The 15,746-nt window shown below is 40.7% G+C and overlaps 1 protein-coding gene across 5 annotated transcripts in view; it reads left to right on the top strand.

Moving 5' to 3' along the window:
- LOC135330464 (histone-lysine N-methyltransferase 2A-like) overlaps window positions 1-15,746 on the top strand; it is a 55,851-nt gene that overhangs the window by 8,269 nt on the left and 31,836 nt on the right. For 4 of the 5 annotated variants that reach the window (XM_064524148.1, XM_064524145.1, XM_064524144.1 and 1 more), the window contains exons 2-6: window positions 7,617-7,686; window positions 9,218-11,883; window positions 13,203-13,380; window positions 13,733-13,967; window positions 15,297-15,361. In XM_064524148.1, coding sequence (XP_064380218.1) covers window positions 7,617-7,686; window positions 9,218-11,883; window positions 13,203-13,380; window positions 13,733-13,967; window positions 15,297-15,361 — 3,214 coding nt within the window. The remainder of the gene's footprint in view (window positions 1-7,616; window positions 7,687-9,217; window positions 11,884-13,202; window positions 13,381-13,732; window positions 13,968-15,296; window positions 15,362-15,746) is intronic. The other variant, XM_064524147.1, reaches the window with a different exon arrangement.

The raw sequence follows: 15,746 nt of genomic DNA, 5'->3' as shown, positions 1-15,746 counted from the left end.
GGTTCCAGCAGTGAATTTTGACATGCAGTTGTTGAAAATATAGAAGGTGCTGATTTAGTACCTGCAGACAAAATAATAATCAAAAATAACAAAATGAACGAAACATTCATAGTAGCCAAATAAACATACAGGCAGATGAAACTCTAGGCTGTCAGACAGTTGTGGTTTTGTTTTGTTTTTTGCTTCGTGGTCCTAGTCTCCAAATATATGTAGAGAAGTTGTTTGTGTCTTTCAGAATTGTTTGGTGACAGGTGGGTTTGGGATAGAAAGTTTCTGTGAAGTTTTATGGGAACTGCCTCTTGGGACAGCAGGAAATGGGGAGGCTTTCTGCAGAACTGAGGAAATCATATATATTTCTTCTTTTCTCCAGCCTTCTTCAGTAGCCCTTCTATGGAGATCTCCTCTGGGGCAGGCAGGAGGGAAACCAACCTGAAAAACTCCTTAGGGGGAGTAAAAGTTGCAATTGTGATCGAGTACGTACTGCTTTTCACAAAGTGCACAAAAAAGGTGGAAGGGTGGCTGGAATGTTAGAAAATCAGGTAATGACTTCCTGTGCTGCTTCAGTCCCAGTATTTTGTTCTGGGCAGAAGAACAGCTGTTAGAAGATACGCTTCTGTCATGTGACACTTTTACCTTTGAACACCAAACTGTAATGTCATAAGTGTAATGGCATATTTATTTTCTGTTCCTGGGGTTTAAATGCACCTAGTCAACATTTTTGCAAATTAGTTCTTCTCGGCACAACCTCATGGTTTCTGAAGGATCTTCATTCTGTAAAGTGCTGAGGGTGATTGCTGTCTGTTAGATATTGGTCAGTTCTTTACATGCTAGACAAAGCTAACTTCTTTCCCCCTGTAAATACTTGTATATACTGAGGTCATCCTATCCAGGGGACTTGCACTTCTTTCTTTGTTTTGTAAGTGCCAATTGTCACACTTGCTAGTGGAAATTAGATTTGCAACTCATGGGTTGCATATATGCAACTCATCTTCAAGAATCTAATTACAAAACCACTGTATTTGCAAGTTTCTACTACTGGCAATTTGGGCTTTCTCTGGGGGTAGAAAGATTTCCCCCCTCCCCCCCAACTCTAAATACATGTCAACAAATGCTTTTAAATACAGAAATCTGGGGGGTTTTTGTTTGTTTGTTTGTTTTAGTTTTCCTAGTTGTCTTTTTACATTTTGAATATTGTAAGGACAAGGTTTTGGAAGATTAGTTTCCTTCGGTGATTAAGAGCAATTGAATGATTTTGTGCTCATTAAAGGTTGCAATGTGTGTGTATCTAAGGACTGCTTCTTCATATATATATATATATATATATTTATATATTTATATATTTATATGTATATATATCTAAAAATAGCAAACATTCTATCATACTGATGCTTTGCAACAGGTCTTAGAAAGAAAGAATATTAATGTAATTGGGAAGATTGAGTATAAATGAAAGTGAAATAACATTAATGCTAACTTAGTACATGGGAGACACCACTATTGGGTTGAATTTGAGAAGGGGGACCCTAGTAAATACCCCACGGCCTGTAGCACTTGGGCCTTTCCTTGACAACCTTGTTTCCTGCCTTTATAAGGTCATGTTCAGTCTAACCAGTCTGTGGTTTCATCTGATGGGATAACAGAGTTGTGAGCAGATGTAGAAACTGCGCCGCAAGTGAGAATTTGAAGCTTTAAAATCCAGCGGTTAGGTAACCTGCCTTCTACATCTGCATTCTGCTTTTACTGAGTTGCACATGGGCCTGTTGGCTGAGCACAAGGTTCTTAAAAGGTTTGAACTTGTTTCTGGAAAGTGAAATAGCAAAATAAGTGGGTAAATAAATGTATGAACCAAACTGAGTTAAGGAGAGGTCTGATGCAAGCCCTGACAGTATCCTTTCCAGAGTAAACACCTGCAAAAGTCAGATTCAGAACTTTTTTTTTTTAAGTAAAACCAGAATAGAAAAGGTAAAACCATGCAGGTGTTTCAGCAGTGTTTGGGTAACAAATAGTAATTAGACGGCATCTATTTTTGCATCTCACCCCATGGTGACCTTTGTGAAAGGAAGAAGCCTTTAAATAAAAGCTCGTGTCAGACGTATATGAATCTTTTATTTTTAAGTATTTGTATGCAATATGAAGATGGAGAATTCTGTTTAAAATGCTCGAAGTCTTTCTCTGAATTTACCAGTTTTAGATTCCTCTTCATGTAAATATTTTATGTAGTATACTATAGTGACACCTTTTCTTCCATGAGCATGTCAGGGCTACCCTCCAGATTTGTTTTTTGTCCAGAACTCACCTTGATTGTTTTGTTTTGTTTTCCACACTTTGCTAGGGAGAAAGCTTAACTTTCACAACGATATTTACTGACATTATTAACTTTTCTGTGAGATAGACTACTATGAGGCTTGAAAACAGAATTGCACAAGTGCTTTTAGTGTATACAAACACTGAAGCAAAGGGAGTACTTACAAGTATATAAGCTGTCTCTCCCGGTGCTTCTTAACAGATAGGCTCATACGTGTTTTCACTAAGGCTGGTTTGGGGTAACTTTGTTGTTTTTCAGGTTTTAGGAGTGTTTGGTATATGATCATAATGTGTTTTTGACTGTTGCTTTAAAGCTGCAAATTAGAACCATTTAAAGACTGCGTTTCACGTGTTAGGTGCCTTTCTTCCGTTGTCACCTGGGATTTGCAATAGTTGACTAACAGTGAGTGTTTCATACATGCGTAAGTCAATTGTCAGTAACTGTGGTTTTGGTATAAGGTATTATTTTAGATTAAACTCTGAATTTGCTTGCCTCTCTGGCCAGGCATAGCTGCTCGTTCAATCCTGTAAATTCTTCTAGAAAATAATTTGTGTATATTAAGTGGTCTTTTGGAAAAGCAAATAGTCTTTAGAGCATAACTTCTGCATTTACTGAATACATTGAAATTGTGGTAGCAAGAACTCTGTTTGTGTAGAGGTGTGCTTTTCACCCTGCAGTTTTGTGGTTCTGGAACTACAGTGATGAGCTACTGGCATGAGTTCAGAACTGTTCCTACTCAAAAAAGGAATGAAGTACTGGGAAGCTGTTTAATTGGAGCCAAGAGACTTGGAACTGATTTTATGGAAACAAATTATTGCTGTCTTCTTTCACTCAAGTGGCCTTTAGGATTAATAATTATACAGAGTTCCACCTTCCTTAGGTAGATGTGGCAGAGATGGCTGGTGGGATTCTGTATGCGTTAGAACGCCTTTAGTCTTCCTCTCTGCAAGAAGAGGCTTCATTCTTTTTCTCATTTTTAGCTCAGCAACCTACTTGCTAAGAGCACTTGCTTTCCTGCTTCAGAACCTGTAGCTGCGTGCATGCTTATTTCAAGATGCATCCTCCACAGCTCCAATGTATTCTCTGTTGTAGTACTTGAAGAGGCAGGGAAGATGTCAGGTGAGCAGGATGCAAAAAAATAGGGACCAAGACAAGCCGTATAGAAATGCGGTGAGTATTCCTGATTGGGTGTGGGAGAGGTTCATGAGATAGTCATCACGGCTTGAAATTGTTGGGAGAGCGGGTACTGGAACTAGCACTGGGCTGTTGCTTTTGTGATCTGCTATTGAAATATCTGGAAGGGTAAGGAAAAGGGGAATATAAGGATTTCATAGTGGGAGTGATGGTGAAATTAACAGGTGAAAAGGGAAGAAAATAAGGAAACTGAAAGCCATCGCAAGTTCAGGGATTGAATGCCAATATCTGAACTCAGAAGGAAATACAGTCTAGCACTTAGAGGAAGGATTGGGAATTGGGATTTCAAAGCTCTGTGCCTTGATGTCCCAGAAAATCCCTGGTCTTGGGCAGCTCACCGTCTCTGTGCTTATATCTCACCTACTTGTAGCATGCTTGTTCTCCTGACTCCCTGAATTAGAGAGGTGCTCTCTAGTGCTTTTTAACACCTCTCATTCACAGGACCGTAAGCATGCATTGAAAGATTCATCTGCTCATGGCAGTAAGTTTGGTGTTCTTGGAAGAAGCGTGCTGCTTTTACGCAGAAGTAAGCCTCGTATGGCATTTACAGCTAACGTACGCTATGTGCACGTTATTGTGTGCTCGAAGATGAGGCAGGTCTCTGTTCTTGGTGGTGTAATGAAGAAACTACTTGGAGTAAGCGGCTGTTTGGGTTACGTTTCTGTGTTCATATGTAGCTTATTGCTTATCTGGTTGCATTCTCTGTCTCAGCGTTCAGAATATTTCAGCGTGTGTTGCTTTCAGTTACCAGCAGGCCCTGTGGCTGGTGCGGGAGACCCTTGCCGCCCGGCGTGCGTGCCCTGCGGAGGCAGTCCCTGTGCAGGAGTGTTTACATCTTGCAGCGAGCCCACGTGCTCCAGGGAGTGGCAGGCAGGCGTGACAAGGCGACCGATCTGCAGTGCTGTGTGCAAAATGAGCGTGGAGCGATGCGCTCCTGCAGCATTTATTCCACAGCTCCGTACTTGCTTGGTTTTTATTAATATGTGACTGAAGTTGAGAAATGGTAGTTTCTCCCTTTCAGGAACAGGTCCTGGATTCTTTTAAGGAGACGGTCTTAGGTTTTGGAGTCTGCCTGATACAAGATTCATCTGGTAGAAACAATGCTTTTGGATTTGTGGTGTAATTCTTTTGTATTGCTTTATCACTGCCTTTTCCTGTTTTCTTGGCATCATTGCTGCAACTGGAAAGAGCAGACAGGCAAGGGGAACGTGAGGAAAGGCTGCACTGACCCCTTCCACAGTGTGCAGTTGCATTTGCTTACAGCAGTTGTGAACTGCAGCCCGAGTTTGTATATGTTGAAATTGACTCGCTAGAACATAACATGTTATGTTGAAAACTTGAATGGCCTTCTGTTCACAAAATGTACACTATCTTCATTGTTTAATAGCGAGGATCATCGAATGGAAACCAAACAAAAAATTGAGAAACAGTTTCTCTTAATCCTTGCTTCTTTTTATCACGTTCCAACTTGCCTGTAGACATGTAAAGACAATTTTCCTATTCCAAGTCAGTTACAATAAATAGTAAAATAATGCAGTTCTGGTAAACAGTGAGTACTGTCACAGCTTTCAGTAATATTCACAGGGTAGGTATCTAGTACTTGGTATTTTTACATCTATAAATCCTATCAACTGTCTAATGTTAGAGAGAGCTCTTTCAAATATAGGTGATGGTTGTCATCCCCATCCCACCCCTTGCCCGGTCATCAGTAGCGGGTCTATATTCTCAGCTTCTGGACCTAGGAAAACTAGTCATTTGAAGAAAAGTTTGAAATGTTTCAGCTTTTACGCTTGCTGATTAAAAGGCAGTTAACATTAAGAAGGTGCTTTGATGATATCTGTTTGAGGTAGTAACTCTCAATGTGCGAACTTCCACGCAGGTAGCAGATTACCAAGGTGCAGAACCCGCCGTTTTGGGAGGTCAGGCTGGCCCCGCTCCCAAAGGGGAGTTGGTGTATTTTTGTTTGTTGCGTACTCTGATACCTTAATATATTTCCTGTTTGTAGGTCTGGTCACACAGGGTAGTGGCAAGTGGCACCTCTAAGTCCCCACTTTAATAGGTGTTTCATGGCAAACTGACAGATAATGGTCTCCATATGTGTGGTTTAAGATCCTCAAACTAAACCTCTGGTTCAGTAGCTGAAATTTGCTTGGTGGTCCATCCTGTAAGTAGCTGAATTAAGAATTTATAGAGCAGAAGATGAAGACAGGCACTGTTTTGAGAAAATATTTGAAATCAACATGCAAGAAAAGCTTTGCTATGTTGCTTTCCTATTCCTTGTTGTTGTTGTTGTTGTTGTTGTTATTAACAAGTACTGTTGAAATCTTATATTGGGCCTAAGCTAAATCCAGTAATAGTATCGTTTATTTCTTGGCACTGCTAAACTTTTCTTGTTCAGTAGTGTAGCACCTTTTCAGTTACAGTATACCGGTTTTTGTAGTACTTCCTTGTCTCAAAGCTTTGGCAGAGAGAAATTGTTACAGAAAACATAGAGTTATTACAGGCACCTTTGGAGTGGAATAAAATAGTTACTTTCTAGCATACGGCAACATTAACAATGGTTTAGAGAAGGAAGCAACAAAGGACATACTCTGTCCAAGCTACAGAGGGACTTGAAGAGTAGAGAACGTAATTGCCTGAGTTGAGATTGCACTAGGAAAACTGGATCAACATAAAAACGTGTTACAGTAGATGATTAGGACTTACATTTCTACAGACTGCCTGAAGAAAAACTGTCTTAATGTGAACAGGGTACATTTAATGTCGTGTTGCAATATTGCCTCGGTTTGCTGTACCAAAAATTGCCATTTAATGAATAAATAACTTCTTGTAGAACCAACATGTTCTTTGTTGTCTTGCACCGTAGGTCTGTACTATTTTGCTTGTAATCCAGTATTCTGCACCTTTTCTTCTTTCAGAGTTTGTCCCCCCCACCCCTCCCCACCCCCCATTTTTCTTATTTTCTGTTGCCTCTGTCAGTGAAAACCTTTAAAATGCAAGTCAGGTCTTCATCTCTTAAAGGCAAAATCTAAAGTGAATTAAAAAGAAAACCTTACATTTTAGCAAGAATCATGTAGTAGAGAGTCAGTTGTTAAGAAAACTGTCCTTGACTTTCAATAGTGTCACCTAGATGGCTATTAATTTCATTATTCTTTGAAGTGTAGCAGTCAGTAAAGGCTGTGGTCCCTCAGCAAGAAATGCTTTTTTGGGGGTAACTTTGCTGGGAGCCGTAGGAGAGGGAACAACAGGGAGCTGCCTTTGGTTGCTCTGAGAGAAAGCTTGTTCTGGCACCGTACGAGTCGGCAGTGCTTCTAGCTGTTCAGCGCTATTTCAGACTGTGGCCGTTGTGAATGAATGAAGTCTACATATTAGAGATGACTCTGACCTCCTGTCAGTAGTTTCAGTGAAGCTGAACTTATTCCTTAGCCAGGCACGGAGGTGGTGGTGAGGTGGAACTGATGGGGTGGGATTCATCTGGCTGCGTGCAAGTCTCTGGAGGTGGTAGAGGCTCTGTCCTGCTGCAGTTTCCTTGCAGAGGCCATAGGCATCACTGCTGGTTCTTGTGCAAGTAAGTGGCACGCCTTCCTTCGGGGAAAGTGGCTAGTTGTCAGAAAGGGACTTGAGTGAGTCCAGAAGCCTTGCTTAAACTCCACAATGCTTGGGGCAGAATTACAGACCTCACATGCTTCTGCTCATCCAGAGAGACTTCTAAATGAGTTTGGGAGGAAGTTAGTCTGCATTTGTACTAGAAAAATAAACATGTAAAAATAATTTTTTTGCTTGAGTATGTCTTTAGGGTAGTTTGAATAATAGTTTATAGAGTAGACCTCTCTTTGTGCTTTGATACAAGCAGCAGATTTGATGCACTAAAGTTTTGATTTCATGTAGATTTGTCCTTTGTTTCCCCATAACTCTTTCATCCTGCTGTAGCTGTATACTATAGCTATTATATATACTAGTTGCATTTCCTTTTTAGCAATTATTTGTTAGAAGAACAAATATGGGTATGTTACTTGGCAGGGGCAAATCCTTTAGAATCTTTTCATGCTTTGATCATAGTTAAATGTTTAGTGTTAATATCCATGCCTTCAAATTTAAAACTACTTTTTCATTGCAGGATGAACAATTCTTAGGTTTTGGTTCAGATGAAGAGGTCAAAGTACGAAGCCCCACCAGGTCCCCCACAGGTACGTTCAAGTATCAGCATTGGATGCTGACTTTGTATTTTCCTTTGTGATGGTTTTGTCATGTCTCTCTTGTTTGTTGCAATAGTTATTTTCCAGAAGAATCTCAGCAAAACATGCTTTTCCCTTGAGGAAGCTCAGTCTCTTCAAATCTCATACACATAAAAGTCATAGCAGTCTTTGGATTAAACTTACTCAGTTTTAGACGTTTGCTGTCATTGTGGTCTCTTTAGGTCTGATTTGTTGTGGAGTAGGGGAACGCTGAGTGAAAAAGAGAGTGATACTAAAGAAACTAGCACGCATAACCTGATGTTAGCATTTTAGAGAGGCAGTCATTTTAATGATAAGGATCTAGTTTAAGGAGTGTGTTCAACTGTGGGTAGATGTAAGTAGTTGCAGGGAAAAATAGGTGTATGTAGTTTGTTAGTGAAAACTTGTGTCAGTTCTTGGGCTCAAAAGTAAGCATTATTTCTTATGAAAATTTCTTCTAAGATATAGTTGCAACAATCTAGCCTTCAAAAAAAAAAAAGCAAAAACAAACAAATGAAATGCCCCTCGCCACCAAAAAAAAATGTTTTGAATTTTTTCATACCTTGCAATATATTAATTATCTGCTGTAAGTGAAACTTTGTTGTTGAAGAAATGAAACAAATGTGGAAGACTTAAGGATAAGCTGTAGTAAATTGTATTTTTAGCTTTCAAGATGTATGATCAAATCATGGTTGGACTGCAAGCAAATGAGTTTAGTCTTGATTTAGATTCTTGTGAATAAGTGTTCTCACCACAATACTCTACTCAGTTTGGCCTTGCCAGCAAATTCTGTTGTGGAGAGCCTTGGTAATAGGGTGGTTCAATGAAGAAAGTAGCACATTGTCAGAAATATGTGAAGACCCAGAACGGGAATAGCTGGGTTAGTGGGTATGGATTGAAATGCATCGGTAGAGGTGAGTAATCAAGTCTTGCACATCTGCTTCATGATTCTAAGTGCAATCCCGAGTACTAAATAGATTTGAAAACTAAAAACAACCTTTTTAGTAAATTATCTTACATCAGCCTCCCCCTGCGCGTTGTTCTTGCCTTCTGACCTATCTGTTAGCAGTGCAGATGGATGGTACTAGAGAAGAGTTTTGGTTTTTTTTTTTTCCCCCTCTAACTGGCTGTGATCTGCTAACAACTCTTTTAATGTGTTTGAAACATCATACATGCCTTTAGGAGTTATTGCTCCCTTTTATAGTTAAGTTGATGCTGGTTTTGAGAGATTGCATATATAGTTTTTGTAAACAGGCAAGCGTCCTTTTTAAAAAAAAATTATTTAAATCACATTTTATGTGGAAGAAGAGGTTTCTTGTGAGGGAACTCTTTACAGGTATTATGATAAAACTGTATTTTTATTTATTGATGGACTGAAATGTTTTGGCAAGTTGTGCAGGTAGTGTGATTTATACTGAGTACATTCTTGTGTGCATCTGGATAATGCTGATCCAGCAGTCGGGGAAACTTAACGTGTGATCTGCATTCTCTACTTCCCTCTCAGTTAAGTCTAGTCCACGAAAACCTCGCGGGAGGCCCCGAAGCAGTTCTGACCGAAGTTCAGCTGTATTGTCAGACTCGTCATCAGTGTGTTCCCCTTCGAGCAAGTCTGAAACCACATCCATGGAAAAAGTAAAGAAGAAGGAATTGAAAAGTGGGGAAAAAAGACGAGGAAGACCTCCAACGCTTACTAGCGTGAAGTTCAAATTGTCACAAGTAAAGGACGCATCAGATGTTCAGAAGGGAAGTAAAGAAGAAAAAGAAAGTCTGAAAAAAATTAAAAGGTCACCGTCCACTACATTTCAGCAAGCAACAAAAATCAAGAAATTAAGAACTAGTAAGCTCTCCCCACTAAAATCTAAGTTTAAGCCTGGGGCAAAACTTCAGATTGGGAGGAAAAGTGTTCAGATCGTACGCAGGAGAGGTAGGCCGCCGTCTTCTGAGCGTTTAAAGACTTCCTCGACCTTAGTCGTTAATTCACAGCTGGAGAAACCCCAAAGGATACGTAAAGAGAAGGATGGCACGCCACCTCTTACAAAAGAAGAAAAGACTGCTGTCAGACAGAGTCCACGCAGGGTTAAGCCTGTTAGGATTATACCTTCCACAAAAAGGACAGATGCAGCAATTGCAAAGCAACTCTTGCAGAGAGCTAAAAAGGGGGCACAAAAAAAGATTGAGAAAGAGGCAGCTAAACTACAGGGCAGAAAGGGGAGAACCCAGCTAAAAAATATCCGACAGTTCATCATGCCAGTTGTGAGTGCTATCTCTTCACGTATAATTAAAACACCTAAGCGGTTTATTGAAGATGAAGACTATGATCCTCCTATTAAAATATCCAGACTAGAATCCACGCCAAACAGCAGGTTCAGTGCTACATCCTGTGGTTCCAGTGAAAAATCCAGTGCTGCTTCTCAGCATTCATCTCAGATGTCTTCAGACTCTTCACGGTCCAGTAGCCCTAGCGTTGATACATCTACAGACTCTCAAGCTTCTGAAGAGATGCAGACGCTTTCTGAAGAACGGAGTAATACTCCCGAAGTTCACACACCTCTGCCTGTTTCTCAGTCCCCTGAAAATGATAACAGCGACAGGAGAAACAGAAGATTTTCAATAACAGAGAGAAGTTTTGGCCAGAGGACTGCTAAAAAGCTGTCAGCCTTACCAAGTGTGCCGCAGCAGCAGTCCTCCTCTTCTCCTCCTCCCCCTTTGCTCACTCCTCCCCCACCGCTGCAGCCTGCTTCCAGCATCTCAGACCATACCCCTTGGCTTATGCCTCCAACCATACCGTTAGCCTCACCGTTTCTTCCTACTTCTGCTGCACCGATGCAAGAGAAACGGAAATCAATTCTGCGAGAGCCAACATTTAGGTGGACCTCTCTAAAGCATTCCAGGTCAGAACCGCAGTACTTCTCATCAGCAAAATATGCCAAAGAGGGTCTTATTCGCAAACCAATATTTGATAACTTCAGACCCCCACCACTGACACCAGAGGATGTTGGCTTTGCATCTGGCTTCTCACCGCCAGGTGCTACAGCTCCAGCACGCTTGTTTTCTCTGCATTCTGGAACAAGATTTGACATGCACAAGAGAAGTCCTCTGCTGAGAGCTCCAAGATTCACTCCAAGCGAGGCCCACTCCAGAATCTTTGAATCTGTAACTTTGCCCTCATCGGTTGGTCGAACCACTGCAGGAACTTCTGCAACAGGTGTATCTTCTAGAAAACGAAAGAGGAGAGTGTTTAGTCCTATCCGATCAGAACCCAGATCTCCTTCGCATTCCATGAGGACAAGAAGTGGGAGACTTAGTACCTCTGACCTGACAACTCTCACCCCACAGTCTTCTGTCTCTTCCTCATTAACTAGCATTTCTGTTAGTTCTCTTGCCACTAGTGCCTTAAATTCAACTTTTACTTTTCCTTCCCATTCCCTAACGCAGTCTGGGGAATCAGCAGAGAGAAGCCAGAGACCAAGGAAGCAGACTAGCACTCCAGCAGAGCCTTTCTCATCTAGTAGTCCTACTCCTCTCTTTCCCTGGTTCACGTCAAGTCCCCAGACAGAGAGAGGGAGAAACAAAGACAGGGCTACAGAGGAACTGTCCAAAGATAAAGATGCTGACAAAAGTGTGGAGAAGGACAAGAGCAGAGAGAAAGACAGAGAGAGAGAAAAGGAAAACAAACGGGAGTCAAGGAAAGAGAAAAGGAGAAAAGGGTCAGAAATTCAGAGTAGCTCTGCTTTGTTTCCTGTAGGTAAAATGCCCAAAGAAAAAGTTGTCAGTGAAGATGTTGCAGCATCATCTTCTGCAAAAAAAACTGCCGGACGGAAAAAATCTACAGCAATAGATCCTGTGGCAGATGTTTCCACTGCTGCTCTGGTAGACACGACAACCATCAAAACCAAAACCAAGAAAGGTAGAGGGGGGTTAGACAAATCAGATCTGGACCTCAGCCCCACTGTGCCATCTTTGGAGAAGGAAAAAGCTCTGCGTCTTTCCACTCCTTCGTCAAGCACTGTCAAACATTCCGCTTCCTCCATCAGCTCTATGTTGGCTCAAGCAGACAAACTGCCAATGACTGACAAAAGGGTAGCCAGTCTCCTGAAAAAGGCAAAAGCCCAGCTGTACAAGATCGAGAAGAGCAAGTCCCTCAAACAAGTAGATCAGCCAAAAGCACAGGTATCTCTTTTTTCAAGTTTTTTTTGCTAGAGTGCATCTTATTTTGAACTTTCACTGAAAATCACTAGTAGCTTTCATATCTGAAAAGTGAAGAATTAACATACCAAGCTAAGTAGCTGTTAGTGCAACAGATGGTAAATGATCTGAAAATGAGAAGCACTGGGCAGAAGTTGAGGGGGAGAGAAAGCTGCTGTAGCCAGCTCAAGATGGAGCTGCCTGCATTTTTAGAGAACAGTTCAGACTAGTTGCTTATTAGGTTTCTCTATATAAATCTAAGCAAAATTGACATCAAGAACAGTATGAGTTTATAAAAGCAAGCTTCTAGCAAATTGCTGTAGTCTTTTCTTGGTGTTGGATGTTTCTTGTAGACCCTTCTTATGTGTACAGCTGGCTTCTATAGGTAAAGGAGATTCTGCCCCCCACCTCACTAACTCTACATTGTGATGATCTGTTCCTTCTGGGAGGGAGTAAGATTCATTGGGAGTTTGGATTTGATTGGAAAACTGCTTCCCATTGCTTTCCTCTCTTCTCCCCCTCTTCCTCTCACCCCAAAAAGACCCTTTTCCGCAGTCCCTTTTAACTGCTAAAAAGGTAGGCATTTTATGGCATCGATACGCTCTCAGAGAATATTTCCTTTATAGTTAAACTATTAATTTCCTTTATGGCACCAGTGTTAAAATTACTAGTGTATATTTTAAATAGAAAACTTCAAAGCTTTCGTCCCTGAAATGAAGATATGCATGCTTCTGTATGTCTGGCCCGTTTATATTAAGAAGCCCAGACCCTCACAATTAGCTGTTATGGGGAGTTTTTTTATTAGGAAGTTTTTCAGAATCATATGATGAAAACATGGAAAATTGCACTGAAGTGCTACGTTTCTTTTAACACTTCAGTAAACACAGCCCCCTCTTCTTAAAGGCTAGCAGCGACAAAGCTATCAAACAGCTCGATTTGCTTCTCTTCCACCAGATCAATTAGTACTGAATGTTAGTTGTTTATCCTACTTCCAGTCCACTTTGAATTTCTGATACCAATGCCCTACTATGGCTTCATGAGTGAGCTCAGTTTCCAGTAGCTGGGAGGAAGTTACCTTCTAATTCCAAATTAGTAAGACTTCTTGTCCTTTCAAGCTTATCCTCTCTTGGATAACCGAGGCTTAGAAGGCTGTGTCCTTATTTTTATTCTGATTTGTATGAAGTGCAAGCTAAGATAAAATTTAACTCTTTCAAGGTTACTTAGAAGTTTCTGTTGCATGTTTTCCAATCTCATGTTGATACCTTTATTAGGAATACTGTATGTTCTCGTACTCTGAAATCTAGGGACAAGAGAGTGATTCATCAGAAACATCAGTTCGAGGACCACGAATAAAACATGTTTGCAGGAGAGCAGCTGTTGCACTGGGCCGTAAGCGGGCAGTGTTTCCTGATGACATGCCCACTCTGAGTGCCTTACCGTGGGAAGAACGAGAGAAGATACTGTCTTCCATGGGAAATGATGGTAAGTTAGGTATTTTAGTTTTGCATCTGTGGATTCATACACAATCTGTTTGTTCACGACTTTGTTTAGTAGCATCTATACGTATATAATATATGCGGTAGGTATCTGAACTTGTACAACTGATCACTTTAAGTAATTAACAGGGGAAAGTACATTAAACAGAATGGTGCTTTTTTATTAAAATGCTACTCTAACGGGGTTAGTAATCCTTTTAACCTTAGTTAATTTTTTTATAAAAATGTGTTATACAGTAAGCTTTCAGTCTGCTGAAGTGTGTGTGTATGTACATATATGTGTGTACATATGTGTGTGTATATATATGTGAATTCACATTAGAATTTTTTTTTGACAGATAAGTCATCAGTAGCTGGCTCAGAAGAGGCTGAACCTCTCGCTCCACCTATCAAACCAATTAAGCCGGTTACCAGAAACAAGGCACAGCAAGAACCTCCGGTGAAGAAGGGCCGACGCTCAAGGCGCTGTGGGCAGTGTTCAGGCTGTCAGGTTCCGGAAGACTGCGGCGTCTGTACTAACTGTCTGGACAAACCCAAGTTTGGTGGGCGCAATATAAAGAAGCAGTGCTGCAAGTAAGTGCGTGCCTCAGAAATTGTTTAGCTAACGCCTACACTGGGTGGAATAAGCATACCTATACTCTTGGGTAGGGAATGATGGACTTCCCCTGTAGCTCGGGCTTCGAAGGATTTTGGCCTGGACTAAGGCTGCGTTGCGGTAGGGACTGAAAACAGTTTGATTTAAGAGGCTAGATGCTGATCTCAGGTGTGCTGGCTATGAGCTCTTTTTCTATGTTTCACTTCCAACTTATTTTCCCCAGTGGAAGAAATTGGCATAGGATTGTAAAGCATTTGGTATGAGATCAGTGACTTTCATTACTATGGTAGTGTGGGTTAATGCAAGAAAGGCACCAAAACCAAAAAAAGTATTTTCTCTTACTTTCTCAACTGGCATTTTTGAAGAACTTGGTTTTTTAACTGATTTTTATCCGGTATGTAAACTTAATATAACAAAGATGTCTCTGGATGTCACTAAGAAATACCACTCTTTCCTTTAATTTTTTTTTTAATTTTTTATACATATCACTTAGTCTGAACCTTTTGCTTTTTTCAATTGCTGTATTAAGTCAATTTTACCAGACTAGATAATCTGTCTGAAAAGGCAGCAAGTGAAGTGCTATCAATAGAGATTGTTGTGATATGAAAGCTATTTATAAAGCGTAGCCATGAGACTTGCTGTGTAGTGCTCATCTGTGTGAAAACACTCTGCAGACTACAATCTGTAAGTAGTCACACTCTTAGTAGCTTTGCCCAGGCCTTGGGCAAGGTTTCAAAACCATGGGCCCTGCTGCAAGAAACAAAGTCTAGCCTAGCATATTGGAGACATTGCGTGGCAAACGTAAGAAAAATAGGAATTAAAGTAGAACACATCAAACACGTGGTTTCAATCCCACTCCATATAAGTAGAGTGACTCCTTTTGTCTGAAATGGCCTAACTTTGGACTACATAAAAGCTACAGTTCAGAGAGTGCGGTTTGGTTTCTTAGAGCTCTTAGAAGTATTCTGGTACTTCTCAAATGCCGGTATCTAAGAAATATAGTCAGTGGGGGGTTTTCCAGTGAAACAATTATGGCACTGGCAGTTCTATTAACCTCAAAACTGTGTGTTGAGTGTGGCAAACCAAAAGGAAAATACAAGGGAAAATAAAAAGCTGCTTTGGTCTTAAATATTTCTGAAGAAAAAAATATTAAAAATTATTTGGAAGAGACTATTGGGAATATTGAATGGCTGGTGAATTCATAATTTTTTTTCTAATTTTTCATGTTGAAAGTTTACAGAATGCATTCCTAATGTCTGTGCATTTTTCTTCCGATTTCTAATTGCAAAACATTTTTTTCTTTGTAGAATGAGGAAGTGTCAGAATCTACAATGGATGCCTTCCAAAGCATATCTCCAGAAGCAAGCTAAAGGTAGGCTAAAAGATTTCCCTCTTGAGTGTAGCACCAGAGTGAAAATTTTCATATCTTAAACTTTTTTCTTCATGCCGTCACTGTGGCCATGCTGAGCTATAAAAGATTAGTGTGAAACCAAAAGTTAACAGGGAGTCTGACTGTTCTGATGATGTCAAATGGAAGTTGTAAGAGAGGTATGAGTAGGGGCAGCTTCTATACCATAATGGTGGCTGCCATTTTCAGCACTGGACTTGTAGATTTTCCTCCCTTTTGTAGGGAACTGCTGATGATGACTGATCAGTCTCCCCTCTGCCCTTCAGGTGAAGCATTTGTCAGAGATTTACCTGTTCCTGAATGACATGGGGACTGAGGGATCTCTTGGAGCCTCCTTGTCTCTGACATA

This window comes from Dromaius novaehollandiae, chromosome 21 (assembly GCF_036370855.1).
Source record: "Dromaius novaehollandiae isolate bDroNov1 chromosome 21, bDroNov1.hap1, whole genome shotgun sequence".
In the NCBI taxonomy this organism is placed as follows: Eukaryota; Metazoa; Chordata; class Aves; order Casuariiformes; family Dromaiidae; genus Dromaius; species Dromaius novaehollandiae.
This window is presented reverse-complemented; position numbering and strand designations above follow the sequence as displayed.